General features: G+C 31.3%; 1 protein-coding gene across 1 annotated transcript; it reads left to right on the top strand.

Moving 5' to 3' along the window:
* Nucleotides 1–702: 702 nt before the first annotated feature.
* Nucleotides 703–21,499, top strand: LOC105779025 (tyrosine--tRNA ligase 1, cytoplasmic). Its single transcript, XM_052629220.1, is given in 12 exon segments — nt 703–883; nt 7,193–7,452; nt 16,887–16,957; nt 17,052–17,198; nt 17,600–17,665; nt 17,667–17,707; nt 17,710–17,734; nt 17,822–17,832; nt 17,835–17,893; nt 17,895–17,918; nt 21,206–21,311; nt 21,402–21,499. Coding segments are annotated over 12 exon segments (1,089 nt in total).
* Nucleotides 21,500–23,393: the final 1,894 nt, after the last annotated feature.

Below are 23,393 nucleotides of genomic sequence, written 5' to 3'. Positions count from 1 at the left end.
ATTCGTGGGGTTCATCTAAGAGAGTGTCACTCGTTAAAGATACACCCTTCTAGAGATTTAACTCCTCTAGGTGCACCTTCAAAAGATGGTTATAAAGGCAAGATTTTATCTATATTATCTCTTACAGGGATGCTTTTTATTTCGCTTTCCAAGCCTAACTTACCTAGCTTTTCTAAGCAGCTCGTAAAGTGCCCCTTCTTCTTTTTTACCTTAAATGGACAAATGGAAGCAGGTTTTGGGTTCACAAGTGGGTTCTAAAGAAATCCCCCGTCATTATTTCTCATTATAAGAACATATTAATGTTGGGGAATACCCTTTGCATGTTGAGAAAACTCGAATGATGAAAACTATGTTTACTTCATTCAAGACGCACACAATGTTAATAAAGGGCCACCTCGTTGAGATGATATAGTCTATTCAGTCACTACTTCTGGAAGATTTTCTAAGAATATATGGCATTGAAAGGATGGTGGCCTTCCAAATACTGAAGATGAGGCTAATGCCAAGTGGCAAGACACTAGGGATAAGATTAATGACTAAAAAGAGGCTAATAAGAAGTTGGTGGAATCTTCGAAAGCTTAAGTCCTTCGATGAGGTTTATAAGGGGAAAGTAAATAGGTGACTCAGAGCGTGAAAGAAGTCCATATTAACTGTAAGGTTGAAAGCTCGAGGGTGGCCTCACTAGAGAAGGTTAATGTAAGGATGAATGATAGAATCTTTGGCCTTAAGAAACAATTAGCAGATTTTGGAGCCAAGATGGGGAGTTGGAGGCGCAGCTTGCTAGGAGTTAAGAAGTGTCAAAAGGTTGTGGAGGAAGCTAAGGTGAATGCTGCTATTGAGCAGTCTTTGATACATTCAAGATTTGACAATGTTGAGTGTCAAGGTAACCCATAGCCCTTTGGTTTTGCAAAGGTAAATTTGAGTATTGTTTTAGATATTTTTAACAATTTCAACATACACTATCCAATAAGCATTGAGTGGGAGGCCTTTTAGGTTGACCTAGTGAGCTTAGTAAGCTTTATCCTCCACCTTGAAGAAGAAAATAGCGAAGAGGCAAGTTTCATTAGTAATATTATTAGTATTGATGCCCCTTATTCTATACATATTAAGTCACTTCATGCTAACCCTTCTATTTCTAACCTTTCTACTTGGGAAGATCCTAAGAATGTTTCTTTTAAAGAGTTGTTATCTGATGTAAACTATTAATTGATTAATAAAACTTTTATTTCCATTTCTATGCCTTTGTATTTTACTACTTTGTTATGTGTTTTTGTCTTAGCAAGTTTGTTAACCACATGTTGTTACAAGACAAATGAACCTTTAAGAGTTTAAAAATCTCATTAGTTCCAACATTGTGGAGAAGAATCCAAAGGTTATAAAAATGAATGTCTCTTCTAAATGTTGATTTCCCCTTTAACTTGTCATAAGAATAATCGTCTCTTAAAGTGTTCATGTTTATTTGCCCTTCGACTTGTCATTTGCGGCATGGGGTGCTTGAAAAGTCCATTCATGAAAAGGTAAGATGCTTGAAAATACTATGCCTAAAAAGCAAGGTGCTTAAGATGGCTAGACTCAAATATAATATTTCTTCAAATGCACTGCATTCCTCATCCTTGTGATGGGCTTTTGACTACACCCCGGCGTGCGTGCACCAACACTGAGAATCAACACTAATACAACAATCAAATCAGAATAACTACATGAGGTGTCTACAAGTGTAACAGGTTAGTTATAATATAATTTGTACAACGGGGTATAGGAGTACTTCGAGGCTCAAACCCACAAGAGTTGGCAATTGAGTGAATTGTAGCTAATAACATGCAATTAAAGAGTCTAACTATCTACTTGCTAAATAACATAGTACGACAGACCATGAAATTGAGAATATTTAAACTAATTTACTAGCTAATTAACAAAAGGACTAAATCATAAAGCATACAAAGTTAAAAAACTATCCAATCAATAACGAACAGTGGCTGGTTGACTTCCATGTGGTTCATTAATCATCAAATTAGTGATCCAAATTACTTAAACTCCTAAAGTGGTTCCCTTTTACCTCACAATCTCAATTTTACCAAATTAGACAAATTAATTCAGTTTATCTCTCGATCTCACCCGACTAATCCGGGACTAATGAATTGGTGCCTAATAAGATTACCTCTCGATATCATTTATCTTGATTTGCCCTTAGGGACGTCAATACTAAGATTTAAAGTTTATTCAGTTTAGTCTAATTTATTGTAATTTAATTCCTGACCCTCAAAATTAGTTTACCCACATCTCTATCAACCAACCTCCTAGGGTTTAGTTACACATTAACGTATTTAAACTGAAAAAATCAAAGAAACACACATGAAAGCCATTAATATAAAACTTGAACAAAAAGATGAAAGTTTTTGTTTTTACTTTGAAAGGGTTGAAAGAAAAGAAACTAACAACAAGATAAATGAGCAAGAACAATAAACATGAGATTCTTAATAAAGAAAAAGAACACCAACTGAAATTGCATTAAAATAAAGATGAAAATGTCATTACAAGCAAGTTAGAGGTCCTAAACATGTAAATAAACCCAAGCTACAGTGTTAACTAATTTAAATAACACTAAAAATGTAAACAAACACAAAGAAACTAGCAGAAAATTAAATTTACAACTGTGGAGAAGAAGAACTAAAACCCTAGAAATGAAAGAAAAATAAGATGACTAAAAATTGTGCCTAATGCATCCTCTCTCTCTCTCTCTCTCTCTCTCTCTCTCTCTCTCTCTCCAATTTTGGCTCTTTTTTAGCAACTATTCTGACCCCTTTTTCTTGACCAAAGTGCCTCTCAATGTGTCTTTTTGATTGGTGCTTCGGTTGGACAAGGACTACCCCTTATGACAATTTTTGTCTCCTCACGACAGTGATATCGCAATACCCATGGTTTGGATATCGTGATATCATCAACAGTTTCAAAATGGGGAGTTTCCTTGAAGGCTGGGTATCATGATACTGAATAAAGATATCCTGATACCATTGTAGGTACTCTTCATTTTTCTCTTCATTTCAGGATTGTCGAGGGTATCTCAATTTTCATGCTTTGATATTTCGACATCCCCTCCTTTGTGATGTTTTCGCTCAAAATCGGGCCACCATTGAGTTCTTACAACACTTAACCAATCATTAGGGTCCAAATGGTACATTTGACCAATTTGAGTCTAAAAAAATACAAAATGCATTAAACACTTATTAAAAAATAATTAAAATAAAGCAAAAATTACGAAAAAGACATTTAAATTGCTTGAGAATAAGCTTTTTAAGCGTAATGGAGAGCCTAATTGGACGTATCAAATTACGACAGATCAGTTTTCCATCAATTTGTGCTAGGTTGTAAGCTCCATAGTTGATTTTCATGATGAACTTGTAGGGTGTATTCCAATTTAGTGCAATTTTTCCTCGTCGTGTTGCAAGAAAAATGGCTTTAGTGTTATGCATAACCAAGTCCCCTACTTAGAACTTTCAGTTACGGACTTTAAGTTACACTACTAGCTGGGTACGAATACCCTATCTTATCTCATTCAGGCCTTTAGTTTCTTTAAGAAAAATGATTCATGGCCACGATCTATTTTCATAATTCGTACAATGCCAATGAGATGATATCATGTACTCTTTTAATCGAGCTATGATTCCACTATCGTGAGTAAGGCTATGTCATGTATAAGTCATATACCCAACATACTAACTTTTAGTCCACTACTATGATAGCATAAGTTTCAAATATATCAAAGCCCATGTGTTACAAGCACATAATCATTCACTTACTCAGGATTTAGGTAAGTCACAACATGATCATCATAAGTGAATAAATTCATAAATAGATCTAGGATAAATTCAACTTGAGCCCAGTCTAATATATTGTCAATCCAGATAATATTCATGTAATCATGACAAAATCACTGCACTAAAGGCATAAATCCTAAATACTATCCACGTAAACTTATTAGAGATACAAAGGATTTAGGGATGCTTTTCATAGGTGGGGCAAGCCCTATGTTCAAATAAGATCTTACCTCTCTATTAAACTTTGAGTGACGAGGTAAACTTGGTGAGTGACGTTTCTTTTCATTGTTAGCTCTAGAGATTAGCTGGAACTTGGCTTGGTCAAATGTTCGAACATATTTCTAGCCAACTTGTGATCTTTGGCCAAGCCCAATTCTCACAACTCATAATCCTTTCAATCTGATCTATTCTCTACCATGTTGTTTAAAGTGATTAACTCAAACAGTAATACTTATTGCCATTTGTTTCTCACGGGGTCCATTAGCAAGATTCTTACGCTAAAACTATTATTCATAGTGTAGCCATCAACATATAGAGTCCACTATCTCCAAGCATAGGGTTCACCATGGTTAAAGGACCTATTTCACCAAGTTGTTTATGTAATACCCCTCACATGTCTCCGTCACTGAATTAGGGTTACGAAATTTAGATCGAGCTTATGAACCTCTAAAATCAATTCAAAAATGAGACTTTAAATCGAGCTTATGAACCTTTAAAATCAATTTAGAAACAAGCAGGGACTAATAAAGAACATAACATAAAAATAGGGTAAAAACAAAAAATAGGGGTTACACGGCCGTGTGGTGCAATATCACACCGTCGTGTCCCTAAATCGTGCAACAAATTGATTACGTGTATAAAAGGGTCACATGACCGTGTCGCCAAGCCGTGTGTACCTAAAGTCACCAAAATCAAACAAAGCACATGGTCGTGTCACTTACCCATGTGTGACACTCGACCATGTTACAGCCCATGTGTGCTAAATTATACCTTGAAATACAAAACATACCATCAATGGTTTACTTAAGTCCTAAGCATGCCAAAAACCATTCATTAAATCAACTTAAAACACATCAAAAGCATATCAAAACATGTCATTTTCCTAATTCTAACCAATATACCATAAGGCACCATCACAAACAACAATCAAAACTTAAAGTTCAACTCCATTTTCTATCACATATATACTTAACTAAAACAATGTCATGTAAAGTGTCAAAATGCCCTAATTTCTTTCACCAACTAATGTCCATGAACCAAATCACATTCACTAATACCTTTACCATCAAATGAACCAAAGAAAATATCATTTCATAACATCCAAATCCCATATCTAACCATGTTACCACAACATCCAACCAAGCTATCATCCAATCATTTTCCATCACAAATATCCATTTATCAACATTTCATCTCATTCTATTATATACTATACACAGTACACATTCAAGATTTCCTATAATAAGCCATGAACAATAACCATTTGGCTATCAAACATATATAATTTGTATAACCACAAAACATATGTATATACTTTCATGAACACATATGTAAATAAACAAAATACTCCTATTACATACCACAAAACTGAAATATAAAGATTCCAAAGTCTACCAAAAAGAAGTTAGATAGTGCAATCTTCTAGTTGATCTGATCGCTCAATTCCGCAACAAGACAACTACAGGAAAACAGGAAAATAACAAAAGTAAGCTTCAACTAAGCTTAGTAAGTTCATAGGTAGTAACACGATATAACATACCTTGGTATCATAATTTAAATTTAACAACATAACTAACTAACATTTAATCCTGTCACCACAATCGTACCAAGAGGTGAGTTTATAATACACAAATCAAATAACCATTCAAGTTAAACAAAACTGTTTCATATCAAGTCACTACAAATTATCCATAAGTATTAGAAAATATTTTCAAGTCATCATCAAGATGTTATTACCAAGCCTTAATACAAGTCATTATGTCATTTAACAAGCACAACTCCGCCCGATGAATGGATATGAACAGATGCGGATACTCAATTATCCACCCAAGGTATGCCAAAATGCTCAACCGAGCTAATCCAACCAAAAACATGCCTAGGCACCAAGTTCCTAGCCTGTAGGCTAACATCCCTCCAGAAACACGCCTGGGCACCAAGTGCCAAGCTTGTAGGCTTTACATCCGCCCCTAGAAACATGTCAGGATCATTGTAAATATAACTAGGTAATCTGCAACAAATGTTGGATTCCGGTACATTTAGTGTAATATAACATGTTATATATCATCATTTCATCAGATATCAATCCCATACAGCGCACAAAATAACCTAATGGCATGCCAATTGTCTCCTATCATATTTTAATCTGGGCTCGATAATAATCGTATAACACTTTCCATATCAATCCATTTTCTCACTAAATCAACCATAACATTTAAGTTTAGAATTAATGTCACAAAAATACAGAATTTCAATAATAACATTACCAAAATATACAAAACAATACCGTATGAACTTCCCAGGGCTAAACAATAAAGATTGCAGTATCAAAGACTAGTCTGTAATTTTTTCTTTTTCACGATTATCTATCGGTTCTTGACCTATACAGTAATTTTATTTCAATTTATGAGTCTAAATTACCTTAAAACATGTAATTTAATGCATATGACCTCATATTAACATTTTCACAATTTTCCTAAAGTTTTACACTTTGTTCAATTTTGTCCCTAAAATCAAAACAAGCTTATTTTTCACAATTAAGCCCTAACCCATAGTGTTGAATTCAATATTATCCCTATAAAACCCTCAAGTACTGAAATTTACAAAAATTTCAAGTCAATGTTAATACTTTATCATTTTAGTCCTTAAACTCAAAACTATTCAAAATCACTTTACTAAATAGTCCTAATTCATCATCAAGCATCAAGTTTAACCATTAACAAGTTAAAAGCTTCAAGAACATCAGTAGTAAGTTTTCAAAACTTTAACAGCATTTCAAAATAATCCCTGGGCTAGATAGATTAAGTTATAGTGATCTCAAAAACATAAAATTTATGAAAAATTGACTTAACTTACATACCATGTAAAAGGTCGATTAAGCTTGAAGAAATGAGCTATGGATTCTTTGAGTTTTTAGAATTCAGTTAAAGAAGAAAGAACTAAAATGGAAAAGTGGATGATGACATGTTATTATTATAACTTAATTTTTAATTAAAATTTTATTATAACACCAAAATTTACTTATTAACCGACCATTAGTTCCCTCTGCCCCTACCATACTCCAACTTGGTAGTTTCCATCACCTGTCCAAGGTTGAGCCCTGGGATTTGACGGCGGACTTAAAAAGCCACCTACAGACGCTTTACGCCCAATAATTCCAGATAACGCTTGCATCCTCTATATTACCGCGGCTGCTGGCACAAAGTTAGTCGATGCTTATTCCCCAGATACTATCATTGCTTCTTCTCAGGGAAAAGAAGTTCACGACCTATGGGCCTTCTACCTTCAAGTGGCATTGCTCCGTCAAGCTTTCGCCCATTGCGGAAAACTCCCCATTGCTGCCTCCCGTAGGAGTCTGGGCCGTGTCTCAGTCCCAGTGTGGCTGATCATCCTCTCGGACCAGCTACTGATCATCGCCTTGGTAAGCTATTGCCTCACCAACTAGCTAATCAGACGCGAGCCCCTCCTCGGGCAGATTCCTCCTTTTTCTCCTCAGCCTACAAATGGCTTATTTTCCATTTAAATCCATTCAAGAATACTTTTAAATCCATTTAGCCCATAAAAGCTAATAATGATTAACTTTACAGTACGATTTAGTCTTTTTTCTTTAATTAACTAACTAAACGTCAAAATTACCGAACCAAATTTTAATATGACACTATATTGACCTCTTAAATATTAAATAAATAATATTTATGGACTCACATGTTGGAATTGTGGTCTCAAAACCACTATTTCCTACACCACTGAAAAAAGAGTTGTTACAATTTAATTCACTTTGATTGTTGCATCCATAATCATTTGGTGAAAAAGTCTACATACATTTAGCAACACAATCCATAAGGGAAAAAACTCTAAGATAAGTTCACTGACCTTGATACACCACATAATTATTCTTCCTAAATTACCAACTTTATAGAAAATATCTTCGAAAGGTTGATTTGATAGGACAAAGATGAGGTGCGTTTGAAAGTATTGGCATAGCTTTTGTGAAGTTGTTACTAGAGAATGCAATGTAACGCACTCGACCCAACCCGAACTACCAAATCTGAATCTCGAGTGTTACATCCTTCTTACAGATGTAACTTGAAAATTTTCTTTCTTATTCATTGATGTAATCGTCTATCTTTGTATAACAGAATTTCTTATGGCGTACATTGTATAGTTACACTTACATTTCACCTAGTATAATTGACTATCTATGGATAATATGGATTTTCTTTTAAAAATACAATGTATGGTTTTTGTTTCGGCTCAATAAGATTTCAAAATTTCCTAATTTATCTCTTAGTATACTGGGTATGCTTTGGAATACTACTTATTGAAATTCACGCAGACTTGGACATGCCACTTGTTTTTCTCTGTATGCATAACAGCCCAACGTGTCGCTTCCTTGGCGTAGCCTTGGCATCGTCTCCTGGCGCATATTCCTTTACGGACCTGAAAACAGAAACAATTTTTGTAAATTCATAAGAACTTAGTGAGCTAAACCTTACGAGACTTTTTTTTTATTCATTCTACATTACATATGTTGTTTCGCGCATCCTTGAGGTGTTTCTTAACCTTTCTACCCTCTTTGGCGGGTACAATATTAAAGCTACCATCTTTTTTCCTTCAAAGCCATTTTCCTTCTCTTAAGCACTTAAACATACTATGCTTAACACCTTTTTACCTTCTATATATTTTCCTAAATCTTATCTTTTCATAATCCTTAACCTATTCACTTATCTTATTATCAAACTTAACTTATTATATACTCAATAGTCTTATCATTATCTACGGGTGGGGTAGACTGCACCCAATACTTATCTTAGAATTTTCCCATATATTCCTTACTTTAGAGCATTTTATATTGTTACTCTTAACTCATATATTTGCCTCGCCACGTACTCTGATGCACACTAGCCTTTCTATTAATCCCTTGTAACTATACAAAGTTCGTCATTCATTTGGTATCCGTCCAAAGGCATTGTCTTCAGATGGTCATCATGATATCTATTCTTCAGATCCTGCCACGAAGGCATCCTTTTAAAAAAATAGCCACAAAGCATTCCTTTTAACAAAGATAGCTGAAAAGGCTTCCTTTTAGCAGATATAACCATAAAGGCATTCTTTTAACAGAGATCACCACAAAGGCTTCATTATAACAAAGATAGCCATAAAGACATTCATTTAACAGAGATAGCTATAAAAACATCCTTTTAACAGAGATAGCCACAGAGGCATCATTTTAACTGATATAGCCATAAATACTTATTTATACATAGATCGCCACAAAGGCTCACTTATACGAAAATTAGTGTTTTTGATGATAAGGATTTGCATAAACTCACCATCGTGAGGTTTTCCCCTCATCACTGGTACTCACCCAACCATCCTTTACATATTTCATATGACGCCATGGCCCAACCATGGTCTTACACTATATGGTCTTCAGAGTTCCATGGACTTTTCCTTTTAGAGATTCATGTTTTTAGTCCCAACGGACCCTTTTAGACAACTCCAGAGACAGACACAAACACTTCATGTAGAATAATGCTTGACAGACTTATTCCTTTCAAACTTCTTCATGACAAACACATTCATGCTTATAGATATGTAACATGTTCCCTTAAACTTCATGTAGTTACTTACTCATGATAAACTTGTTCATGTCATCAGAACACACATACACACACTTTACACATTCAGACTCATTAACCTCAAAGATCATATTCATTTTCCATACGAATCATTCATGCAAGTTCATCAAACATGCATTTCTCACACAGAATCATCACACCATGCATTTTTAACTTATTTTTACAAAAGTTCTAACATTCATAATACATTTGCAAGAGTCGACTTAGAGACTCATCGTATAACCTAGAAGGCTATCAAACTTCATATCTAATCCTTCCTTGTGACAACAGCAGCTTGAGTTTGAAATCTTTTATCCAACCAGATATTATGGCCTCCTCACCTCGTCAAACAAAGACACTTTGTTAGAGTTCATTTGAGTAACCTTTCACCTCTACTTTAACTCAGACATATCACTAAGCCTTATTTCTTCAAGTATACTTACATATTTGCACTACCTTAACAGATATAGTCATGAAACATACCTTTTGGGGAGGGAGATCATTAGCAAAATCGAGGTTTCAAACTCATCTGTTGGGAGGCAACCTTCTAATCTACTTATCCCCTTCGTCCTTAAGAAGGGAGACAGCCCCTTTAACTTAACCTGAGTGTCCTTTTTAACTCAACCCAAGTCTTCATAGGAGCTTGGTAATCTTCACGTCAAGATTGAATGGCTTATCAAAATCTGCCATGTCTAAGAAACTTACCTCATACTTCTTCAGCCTTTGACTTTTCTGGTTCATGTTTGGTTAGTTCCAAACCAGTTTTCCTTATAACCTAACTGGTATGAGACCATATTGGTCACTAGAGGTATTTTTCCTTTTGGCGTGGCCTCATACCTCATAACTATCCTTTTTCATAACCATCATTTTCGTTTCACTTATGATCTTAATCTGACTAAAAATCATTATCTTCTTATTTCCATATCAGATTCTACCCATTTTATATGCAAAAAATGCACTTGGGAGACTACTACTACTCAGTAAAATATTCCTCCCTATAGTTTCCTAACCGTTCCTATTATAGAGGGTCGTATAAACAAAACATTCTCGGTTCGCCTATTTATACGCTAAGATGGGTCTTTTTCGGTGAACATTTCTTCGCTTGTCATTTTTCTAAATAACTATACGCCCAATTCAGAGACTTATACACTCTTACCATTATTCTTCAAATTATCGTACTTAACTTAGCCATAAGTTTCGCTCTTCCATAATATGCTAGACTAAGTCATCACTAACGCGCTTAGAAAGTAACTTATACTTAATTCAATCCTAACGTTGGACACTTAAAACTATCCTCTTAAGCCTTATTCTTATGGACTATATTTCAAACTTTCAAGATTTTGTCCAATGGCATACTTGTGAAATTTTGTTTCTTAATTGAACCCATCACTTTACCTATTTCAGAACTCATTCCAAAATTCTCACTTCTAAAACAACACCCGAATACTAGGGCTTCGCTGGGTGGGATGTTACATGCAATTTGTTTCTGGCCTTGTGTAGTAGATAAAGCCATTCTACAACACCTTCTTATTAATGGAAGGGAACTAAAATATGTCTCTACTTGGTCAAATTCTATTTGGTTGTTCTCATTCCATTCATAATGGATCATAGTTTCTTATATGTTACAAAATGGTAAACTTTTTTCTGCCATCTTTGAAATAAATATATTTAAAAAAAATCACTTTCCATGTTAGTTACTAAATCTTTTTAGTGTTTTTATGGTGTTTAGTTTTAGGATGACCTTAAATTTTCTTGGTTTACCTCAAGAACCCTATTTGACACCTTAAACCACAAAAACTTATATACACCAATAGAAAATGTCACTTAGTGAGGTTGAGCCTCATTTTATAGGTTCTTAAAACTACAAAAACTTTCTTTTGGTTTTTAATGTATTGTTCCATGGAGAAGCTTTTCATAAGCATATCATCAGCAATGGGTGCCTTTACTTTGGGTGATCAAATCTTTGTTATACCAAGCCTCTTGAGTTGGGTTTAGAGATGTCCAAGTTTAACATTTGTATTTCCTTTGTTTTAACACATCTTTGAGCTTTTTCCTAGAAGTAGAATGATGTTTTGAATTTGTCATTAATTAATGTATATCATAAGCGTTCATGGTTTCTTCCGGAGATTAATGCTAAGATGGTCCAATCATTCGTTGGTTGCAAGCTTTGGGGAAAGGGTAGTCCCCTTGGGGAGGATAACTCTAGCCAACTTTGAGCTCTTGGATGACCTGAGCATTTTCTCATAGCTCAAATTGGCTTCGAAGGATTTTGAGCTAATCTTGTAGGTCAAAATATTGTTGTTTATTTAGGGTTGGATTTTGGATAGTGGGGGTATATCTTGGTTTTGATTTCTATGGTAATATCGAGGATGATACGATGTGTAATTTTGTGGAGCATATTGGTGATAACTAGCGTAATATAAATTATTACATCAATAGTATTCGTATTAGGGATATTGACTGTACATCAACAGAATTTGAAACCCTTGGCCTAGCTGTTGGGTTTAGTTGCCAACATTGAATGACATGGATGTAATAGTTGGGTCATATTGTTGTTAGTACTCAATTGAAATATCTTAATTTTGTACGTTTGTGTTGTTTCCATTAGGTAGAAATATGATTTATAATTATCTTCCTACAAACACCACCAATTTTGTTGATACAAAATTTGAAGGTAATGGTTGAATGTTATTCACATTAATATGCTGAAAGCCACTAAAGGAAGTTATGGAGGTTTAGAGGGTCGGGTAAAGTTTTGGTAAGGTGTGAAGTGCTTGGAATCTTTTTTGAGACAAAGAACATTTATATAAAGGATTGTAGTCCATACTTATATTAAGCCCTTTATTGAATGAGTGCCACAAGTGAATCGGACACCAACTCAGTTGGGATATTATTAAACACTTTTATATGAAAAGTAACAAATATTACTACAATGACATTTTTGTCTTTTCATGTTATTTTAATAAAATAATACTATATGGGATTTATATTTGGGCCACATGCATTATAAACATTTAATTTTATTAATACAACCAAGGCGTCATTTAATTTTATGTGAATTTGTAATAAAGTATATTTATTATTCAATTTTTTCACCCACTTTTGAGTGAGCCATAATCTAGCTTAGTATATAAAATCTTTGATGGAATAAGTGTTATATCAATTCAGTGAAAGAAATCATAAAATTAAATTAAAATATAATAATTAGGGTATTTTAAGTTTCTTTATTTTTAAATAAAAATTACTTGCAAAATTAAATTCTTATTTTTTTAGCTTTAATTCTTTTCCTCTAAAATATAATAATTTTTAAAGAATATTGTTTTTGGACAAAGCAATTTAATAAATTTTAGTTTATTCAAGTTTTCCAATTAATCAAATTTTAATAAAAATATTTTATAAAAATTCTTAAATTATAATATTAAGTTATATATAGTTTTAGTTACATAGAAATTCGTGTCTTGATACCATGTTTATCACGAAAGTATCATTCTAAATAAAATTTAATAGGTTTAAAAAGAATTAAAATTTAACCAATACTAGATTTTGTTAAGCCACTATATTGATGAAAAACAGCTTCATATTAAAATATATTTATAAAAAATTATTCAACAATTGAAGTATAGATGAAGTGTAATAGTGGTCTCAATTTCAATCCTAGATATTTAATTTTAGATGTTTTAATTAAACATTTTATATAAAAATAATAAAAGACATAAAAATTATATTGATATTTATTACTTTTTATTAAAATTTTTATCATTATAATATTAAAAAGAAAAAAGAATATAAAATTTGAACGCGTGTAATCTAAACGCCAAATGAAGATTCTAAGTAATGTTTAAGGTTTCATGTCATCTACATAAACATCTAAATTATATGTCATATAGATTTAAACAGTAAAATCTTTTAATTTTAGTATACCTTCAAATTAAACTTAAAACTATTAAAATTCATCGCATACAGTAAAAAATATCTCATTAAAACTTATTAAAATTGCAATGAAACTCAAGTTGGTTTATTAGTTAGATATTCACTTTTTCAAAAATAATTTAAGTTCAAATCATTATTGTACTAAAATATATATTGCATGAATATAAATTAATTAAATACGATTATAGCACATGAAAGCCAAAAAAAAAATATAAACGAATATAAAGCTTATCAAGTTTAAATGTCAATTCAAAATGGTTAGATGAGTCAATATATATATAACTTTAAAGATTGGGAGAAATGAAATGGGAAATGTTGTTGTGGTGGTAGAGTAATGTTATTTTCGAAAACTAAAAAGACCTAAAATCATGTGACCTTATGGCATGTGAAACTAAGCTATCTTTTTTTGGAGTTACAACACAAGCTTGTGAATGTGTTTAAGCGCTTTACCTATAAAATCATCTCCATCTTAATCTACAAACGCCACCAGCACCAATCAAAGCATGGATCACATCAGCCATTTTATTGGACCCCACCCCACCAGTCAGAGGGTGTGCTGATTTCCTCATTGTTGTTGTCAATATCAGATGGACAAGTGAATCCTAAGTGTGGGTGCTCTAAATCTCAACCATCGTTCATGTTAGGGGCTAATCAAGTCGAGTTTAAATGTTATCAAGCTCGAGTTTAAAATTTATAATTTGATATTCGGTTTGAACTCGATCGAATATCTATTTCTAAGTTCGAACTCAACTCGAGATATAATCGAACAATTCATTTATTAATTTTTGTATTCAAGCTTGATCTTGAACTCAATTCAATAATAATTTAATAATGTAAAAATAAAAGGTCGATAAGGCTCATAAATCGTTCAAGTCGAGTATTATTAAGTTCAAATTAAGCTCAACTAATAGCTCGAACTCAATAATTATTAAAAAAAATTTGAATCAAATTCGAATAATTTACAAGTACTAATATCTTATTTACGCTCTTGGTGATGTGGTGGCTAAAAACATATTTAGATTATTAGTAGTATGTGTGTGTTTTGATGTGATAGCACCAACTAGATTTGTTTGTTTGTTTGTTTGAGTCATGAAATGACCGACTAGTTGTATTTTAGACATAGATGCTTCATCTACACTTCATTGTCCATCTCATCTTTATCCATGCCCTTGCTTATTTGGGCTTTTAGTAACCCTTATATCCCATACATATGTATCTAAAAAACCCACGCTTTGGATATTCGGCTGTTTAATTATAGTTATATTCCATTTACATGTTCAAATTCAAATATAAACTATAAAAAACCCTACAAAACAAAATGATATAACCTATGATACAAACTTATGTCGCTAACTAAGCATTGTAATGTCACTTTGGTTATTCTTTCTAATATCCATTAAAGCTTTATGCCACATTATTGCACTTAGTTGTATATGTGGAATAGGAAATAATGGTTTTTGAGATTAAAGATTTGAACTCTACATGTGATTCAGTTGATTATTGCAATCAAAATTTTAACCACACTCAAATACTCTTATTAAATAACATCATTTATCATATGTTTACATATTTTTATAATGTTTTATCAATGAACATATATAAAGAAAAGAGTAAGGCAAAATAGAAACACCTAGCTAAAAAGCTTCCTCTTTTCCCTAAAATTGAAAAAGGAAGTTCCAAAGGGAAGAAAGAATTTATATCCCCTGCATTGGATGACTGCCCTTATCTCTGCCCCTTCAATAACATATCGCCATAGTTGTAAAGTAGATTATTTTGTTTCTCAATTGGTTTTTCAAATTTTATGAATAAAAATAGAAATTGTAATAATAAATTAGAAAAATAATTAAATACACTATAATATTTTTTCATTTATACAAATTAAAAATAAAAATAGTTGAAGATCGCCTCAACAAATTTAGTGTATAAAGTTTTGAAATTTTAATTTTTCAATTAAATTTGAAATATTTAACCAAATTTTTTTATCCATTAAGTTTTTATATTTTTATGTCTTACAATTCTTTTATATATAAATTACATAATAAATATAATAAGTGTTGTATACTTAAAAAAGTTAGATTTAAATACATCTGTCAAAGATTGAGCTACTCCATCCAAGCTAAAAGTCTGTAAAAAAAATTTGAGAGAGTTTGATCAAAAATATTATGACCAAACAAAATTTAGAAGAGTTTGAGCAAATTTTGAGGCTTTTACCTCGGGTCAAGCCAAACTTGAACAACTGTACATGGCATTGGCATTATGCATAGCCCAACCTGAATTTGGCTTGACTCAATTCATGAACATTTCTAGATTTAAAGGAAACACCATCATATCAACACCATCTTTTTTTTAAATTATTTTTTAAATTCAATTTTTTTGCCATTAATATATACTTTAATTGTTTTATTGATGGCAAAAAATATCGAATCCTAAAAATAATTTTTTTTAAATGAAGTTTATAGGTTGAAATTTTCTTTAAATCTAAAAGTTTTTATGAGTTGAGCCAGATTCAGGTTAAGCTTATGCACAGTGTCAATATCATATATAGATGTTTAAGCCCAACCCAACTCAAAATAAAAGCCTCAAATTTTGCAAAAATCTACCTATATTTATAAATTATTAAACCAAACTTGTTTAGGTTTGTCCAAATTTTTTATTTTTAAAATAATTAATTTTATTTAATATTAAATAATTATATTTTACTAATATCATATTTTTCTTCTATTAAATTTCTAAACATAAATAACTTAATTTTTTTATATTTACATTATAATATAATATATTTAAATTTTTATATGATATAAATAATATAATATATAAACCAAATGAAAATAATATATTATAAAAATGAAAATAGGTGAGGTCGGCCTCGGATTTTGAATATGAAAGCCAAACATGCTTTACACCATGTTTGGTTGGGTGTATTGACATAGCCATTACACCCTATTACGTGGGCCCCACTTAATCCCACTTAATCCTTTGTTTGGTTCGGTGTATTGGCTAATACGGGTCTATTACATTACTGATGTAATCCCAAAATTCACCGATTTCTATTCCCTTCCTTTTGGTCAGTTTAGGTCTTACTTCAGTTTTATACCTTGTTTTACCCTCCCTATTCACGCTTCTGTTTTACCCAAAATCCACCATCTTCTGTTTCTTCCTTTTAGCTTCTTTCTCCACTCTCCTCGCCGTCTTCTCCTTCTCTTTTTTACCTCTCTTTGGCATCACAACTTTGTATTGTAAACCCTTTGCCAACGCCGTCGCAGTACTCTCTGAACCGATGGCGGACCAATCTCCTACGGATTAGACCCCACCGTCCTCCGGCGTGCAGTCTCTCTCTGTCGATTCTCAACCTCCTTCCTCCTCTTCAACTCCACAGTGAGTCATTTTCGTTGTAATTTTTTGTTTTGCTATTTCTTTATAGATGGAAATCAAGTAAATATATTTATATATTTTGAAATCATTCTTTCAGGATGAGTTTAGAAGAAAAGTTCAAGATTATAAGAAGTGTAGGGGAAGAATGTATTCAAGAGGATGAACTGCTAAATCTTCTAAATCTTAAACTCGAACCTATTTGCTATGATGGCTTGAGCCTTCCGCGCGTAATGCACATTGCTCGGTATTCTACTTTTCTTTTTCTTTTTTCTTTTTAGAATCTTTAAGTTTTTTCCTCAAAATTTTATAGCCCTCTTATATTGATTTCTCTGTAGATGTAGGGATTGAATCTCGAATTGAATCAACTCTTTGATGGATTTGATTTATACGAAAAAGCTAATTATGGGTTTGTTTATTTATTCCTAACACATCATAATGATTGAAATTTGACAATTTAACTTTTTCTAATTATTTGACTTCAAAGTTTTAGCTTCTTCGTAGTTATTTTATTGATTTTATTGTTTTTTTAACAATTGCTATATGCATATTTCCTTTCAATAAATTTATGTTGTTTGTTTGCATTTGTTTTCGGATCTAAGTTCTAACATGCTTCTTTCATTCACTTTGTTTATTCATATACTGTAGCTCTTCATTTAGATTTATTGTGTTTCTTTTAAATGTTGAATTCTTATGGTCTTCGATGAAATTAACTCCGTGGCATCGAGTATTGGCCACTTGTGATGGATATAGCTCATGAAACAAGTCGCTCGGGATAATGAGGTGTGGGGCTAATAAGATCTTTTGATTTGTTTTATTAATATTTGTAGTAATTTTTTGTTGACTCGAATACAAAATGTGTTTTTCTAGGTGTTGTCAAATTATGGGCGTAGTGAGCAAGATGAGTTGTTAGTCGCCCAAATTCTTTACCCATGCATGCAAGTGTCTTGACATATTTTTCCTTAAGGTGCTTCGCTTTGGATTTTATCCTTTCCGATTCCAAGGTTTTAGAGAACTTTAGGTAGATTTATAAGTAAATCTCAATAAAAGTGCGAGTGTCACTCTGTTTCAAGTTACTTCTACGAATTACTCAATTTGTTAACCATATAAATGCTTATTAGGCGTATTTCTAAGTGATATCTATTGTTTCATTTTATTTTTCTAATTAAGAATTTTCATTATGACATCATTTGGTATCTTTTTATTGGAGTAATTGGAATTTTTTTCTCAATGTGTCCAAATAAGGAAAGTTCCAATTTCTGATTGAAGATCCAAATTTACTATTATATTCCTCTACAGAGCTATTTTAAGTTTGACATGTAACAACTCGGTTTTGACCCTAATCGGAACAGTGGTTTCGGGACCACAAATCTGAATTAGAAAAATATTATTAATATTATTTTGCGTGTTTATTTTGTGTGCATTTGATTGTGTGAAATTTTCATGTTTTAATTTCGTCGTTTAAGTGTCCGATTTAATAAAAGGGCTTAATCGCGTAAAATAAAAATTTAGGGGTTAATTATAAACACTTAATTGTTGTTGTCTTTATAACTTAGAGGTTTTATTATGCAAATAATCCACTATGTAAGTTAGTGGGTGGCAAAGGACTAATGTAACCTTATTATATATGTTATATATATATGTAAAGGTTAATATAGTAAATTAAAAATAAAGCTAATATATGTTTAATATAACAAATTAAAAAGGGCCATGTTCTTCATCTTGGCCGAATAGAGAAAAGAAAAAGAAAGGAAAATAGAACAACAAAGTTCAGCTATCTTTAGGTCTAATTAAGGTATGTTTTTGCTTCGGTTTTTGATGATTTTTACGTTTTTGATATCGTTGCTTTGAATACTACCCGACCCATGCTTGAATTTCTGATTTTAATGAATATTTTGAGTTATGCCATTAATGAATATTTGTGTTTTGTGATGTTTGATGATGAATAATGGAAGATATGTCTTAGATTAACAAGTTTTGTCTTGGGATTTTTGATGAATTTGAGTATTTAGGGCTAAATTGTGAAAATAAATTTTTGAGGGACTAAAATGTGAAATAAATGCAATGTGTGGACTTGTATGAGAACCATGAATATTCGGCCCTTGTGTAGTATGGGCAAATTTTGTGTATTTTGTGTTTTGTGCAAAAAGGGCTAAATTGCAAAAAGTGCAAAATGTTAAGGGCAAAATGGTAATTTTCCCATTTATGTATTTTTTGACTTAATTGAATGTTTTTATGAATAAAAAGGTTAAATTTGATTATGTTTAGATCAAGAAACGAAGAAAACGAATTTGGATCGAGGAAAAACGAAAGTAATCGAATAGTCGATCGTAATCTGCGATATCCGAGGTAAGTCTATTAGCAACTAAAATTATTAAGCTAATATTTATACATGCATACTAATTGTATTTTATGTTAAGTTATAATTGAAAGTATATTAGTTGAATAAATTTTGAAGTGTAGATTTTATATATATATAATATTCGAATATACAAGTATGATCTTATATAAATTCATGATTTGAAATGAAGATATGAAATGTAATCAAGAATAGGTGATGTTCGAATAAGCATGAATATATATATATACATATACGTATATACAAGTACAAACTCTTGGATTGGATTAAAATATGTAACTTATAATTGTATATGTATAGTTTGAATAAGTATATACATATATATATATATAAGTTATAATTTATTTGTATATGTTTGTACTCGAATGAGCATGTTTACATATATATATATATATGTCCTTTTATTGAATTTAAGTAGGACATTTATATAAGCTTATATGAAGTTTGATTATACAAGAGTATGTGTATATGTTATTGAAATGAAATTAAGTATGAAATTTATAAATGTATGTGAAAGTTTCGATTATGTATGTATGTTCATGTAAAAGTTTTTAAATGGAAGTGAAGATATGAATTTATTAATTTGGATCATTATAAAGTGATCGAATGTAATACGACTTTACGTCTAGCGTGCTTGATGCTGGGTGAAATAATTCGACTTTACGTCTAGCAGGCTTAATGCCGGTGATACATTTCGGACTATAGGTCTAGCAGGCTAAAAGCCGGTGTACTAAATCAGGTTTTAAAACCTAGCAGGCTAAGTGCCGATGAATTTATTTAAATTATGTGAAAATATGCAATTGTTATATCTATGATTTTGGTTATATGAAATCGATGAATACATAAACATTAGGTTTTTATATGCTTGGTGAGTATACATCTACATTCCGGTTTTTGCTTTGGTTAAACATAATTGTATGCATTTGGTGTATACAAATAATAAAGGCATATGTACATTAGGTATACGCGGTTGTTAAATACATATAAGTTGAGCCTATGTGTTTGATAATTACGTATGTATGCAATTGGGATATATATATATATATATATATATATAAATGTACTCATTTAAATGTATATGATGAATATGTATATATATATTGAATGTATGTATTAGCTATGTATTCAGTATAAATTCAAATGAGTCTATATATATACAAACGAATATAATAGGTGATTGGTATATATGAGTATGATCAATTTTATGCACATGATAAGTACATATGTGAATTGAAAGTGTGCAAGTAATAAAGTGTATATACATTCGGTTTTAATTGTTGATAATTATGTATGCATTTGTCTATAAGTAATTGTTAATATATATATATATATATTTGTTGTTATGCTATAGACTTACTAAGCTATAAAAGCTTACCTTGTTTGTTTTCGTCCATTTGGTTTTATAGATTTTGGAGACGCGTTACAAACTCGGGGATCATCAGCATAGTCCATCACACTATCGACTTCTTTTGGTATTTTGTTAAATATTTGAACTTAATCTTATGGCATGTATAGGTTTGAGTACGATGTTAATTACATTTTGATTGTAAATTATAATAGCTATGCGAAAGTAATTAAATTTTCATGATGTGATCAGTTTGGTTGAAAAAAAAGAAAAGAAAGAAATGGTTGTGTTTGTTCGGTAATGCCTCGTAACCCTAATTCGGCGACGGAGACGGGTTAGGGGTGTTACATGACAGTTTAAGTAGAGAACAACTGTTAAGGATCTCCAGCATTGTTGTTATTGATCTCCTTCCATTTTTCTGCAGTTTATTCTGGACTATTTTTTACAAGCTGTACCCTTGCTTGTGTACATTCTATGTTTTCTTATAGGTTATAATGTTAATTCAAACTTTTATTTATCTAAAGCTACTGTAATTACTTTATGTGGATAGGCGGACATTTGCCAGTTAGGCATGGATCAAAGGAAGGTTAATGTGCTTGCAAGAGAGTACTGTGATGACATTAAGAGGAAAAACAAACCAATTATTTTGTCTCATCGTATTGTCCTACTTCAATATCTATTTTGGTTCTTTTGCTCATTTTCTTTTTCCATTTATCTTAGTTGCTCTTGGTTTTCATGATGTGCAGATATGCTTCTTGGTCTCCAGCAAGGACAGGAGAAAATGTCCAAAAGTGATCCATCATCATCAATCTTTATGGAAGATGAGGAGGTAGTCTGTCTTTGACTGGGTTGATTAATAATATCTGGGTTGCACGCATGTCTGTGTGTGTATGTACTGTATGATTGTATAATTTTTAATAGGTACATTGTGAAGTAAGAGGGAGTCTTGAACCTTGAGATGTGGGGAAACCTTGAGATCAATTGAATGTGGGGAAAAACTTTGCAGATTTAAGAGCCTTACCAAGACCAATTATTTTGAGATGCTTGAAGAGTTGGACATAAGTGACAACCAGATCAGAGTTTTACCCGAGTCTTTCAGATTATTGTCGAAATTGAGAGTTTTCCGAACTGATAAGACTCCCCTGGAAGTTCCACCAAGAGAAGTAATCAAATTGGGTGCTCAGATAATGCTAATCTAGCTACAAATTTAACTTGCTGGGACCTTTCCTGTTTGATTTCTTATGAGCTACTAACTCATTCAACTTCTTTCTACATTAGGTCATTCTTTGAGTTCATGGTCGATCTCATTGCCAAGAGGGATACCAAGGCAGCACCACCAAAGAAGGAGAAAGGTTTTTGGTTCAGGATTTGCTCGATTTGTTGGCCGTTCCGGACCGCAAATACGGACGACAACATGTAACCAATGAATTACTACTACAGTCCCCTTGTAAATATCTCAAAAATGTTTTGGTTTCTTGTCAAGATGTGTGTGTGTGTGTGTGTGTGTTTTATGCCAGTTCCATTACTTTGTAAATTATTTGTGAGATTGGTGAGGTTTTCTGCAAAGTTCAAAATCCTGATTGCTTGCAAGTGTTTTCAGATTCAAGTGAAGTGAAAAACCTACAATTGTAAATCTTTTGACATCTATTCTATAGCATCCAAATTCTACTTTTAGTATAAATTTTGCTTCTAAATGCATCTGTCCTATGTATTGCTATTGTACAAAGGAACTAAGTGAGGCATGAAAAAATATGTGAACAGTTGGAATAGAATTTGGCCACCAAGAACAAATATACATAAAAAAGAGGGAATAAATTCTTTTAAAAATTTGTTTAGTTGTTCCATGTGGTTTCTTCTATTCGAAAGTAGGTGAAAAATAAAAATACAAGAAATTTTTTCAAAGTCTAAAAATTATTAAAATCGAAATATATATAAAAAATTTTCAAAGTCTAAAATTATTAAAATCAGAAAAATATACATTTTATTAAATTATATTTAATAATAATTATTTTAAATTATATTTTATACTATTATATATTATGATTTTAGTAAATTCATATAAGAATATTTAATATTAAGAATTTTATTAAATTATATATTTTTATTAAATTATATTTAATAATAATTATGTTAAATTATATTTTATACTATTATATATATTATAATTTTAGTAAATTCATATAAGAATATTTAATACTAAGAATTTTATTAAATCATATATTTTAATTAAAATATATTTAATAATAATTATTTCAAATTATATTTTATACTATCATATATTATAATTTTAGTAAATTCATATAAGAATATTGATTATTAAGAATTTTATTAAATCATATATTTTAATTAAAATATATTTAATAATAATTATGTTAAATTATATTTTATAGTATCATATATTATGATTTGAGTAAAATAATATAAGAATATTGATTATTAAGAATTTTATTAAATTATATATTTTAATTAAAATATATTTAATAATAATTATGTTAAAATATGATTAAATTATTTATTATTGATATTAATAATCTTATTAAAATTTAATAACAATAACAATAATTATTTACCTAAACAAATTTCTGCTAAGGGTATTCTAGTCATTTTAGTTTTTTTTCCCTTATGCTATTACTCCTCCATTCCATTCAACCAAACACAAGAATACTATTACGCCTCTATTCCATTACATTCAACCAAACAATTTATTGCTATTACGCCTCTATTCCATTACAGCGAAC

This window comes from Gossypium raimondii, chromosome 4 (genome assembly GCF_025698545.1).
Source record: "Gossypium raimondii isolate GPD5lz chromosome 4, ASM2569854v1, whole genome shotgun sequence".
Taxonomy (NCBI): Eukaryota; Viridiplantae; Streptophyta; class Magnoliopsida; order Malvales; family Malvaceae; genus Gossypium; species Gossypium raimondii.
Note: the sequence above shows the minus strand (reverse complement) of the source record. Positions and strands in the feature narration are given on the sequence as shown.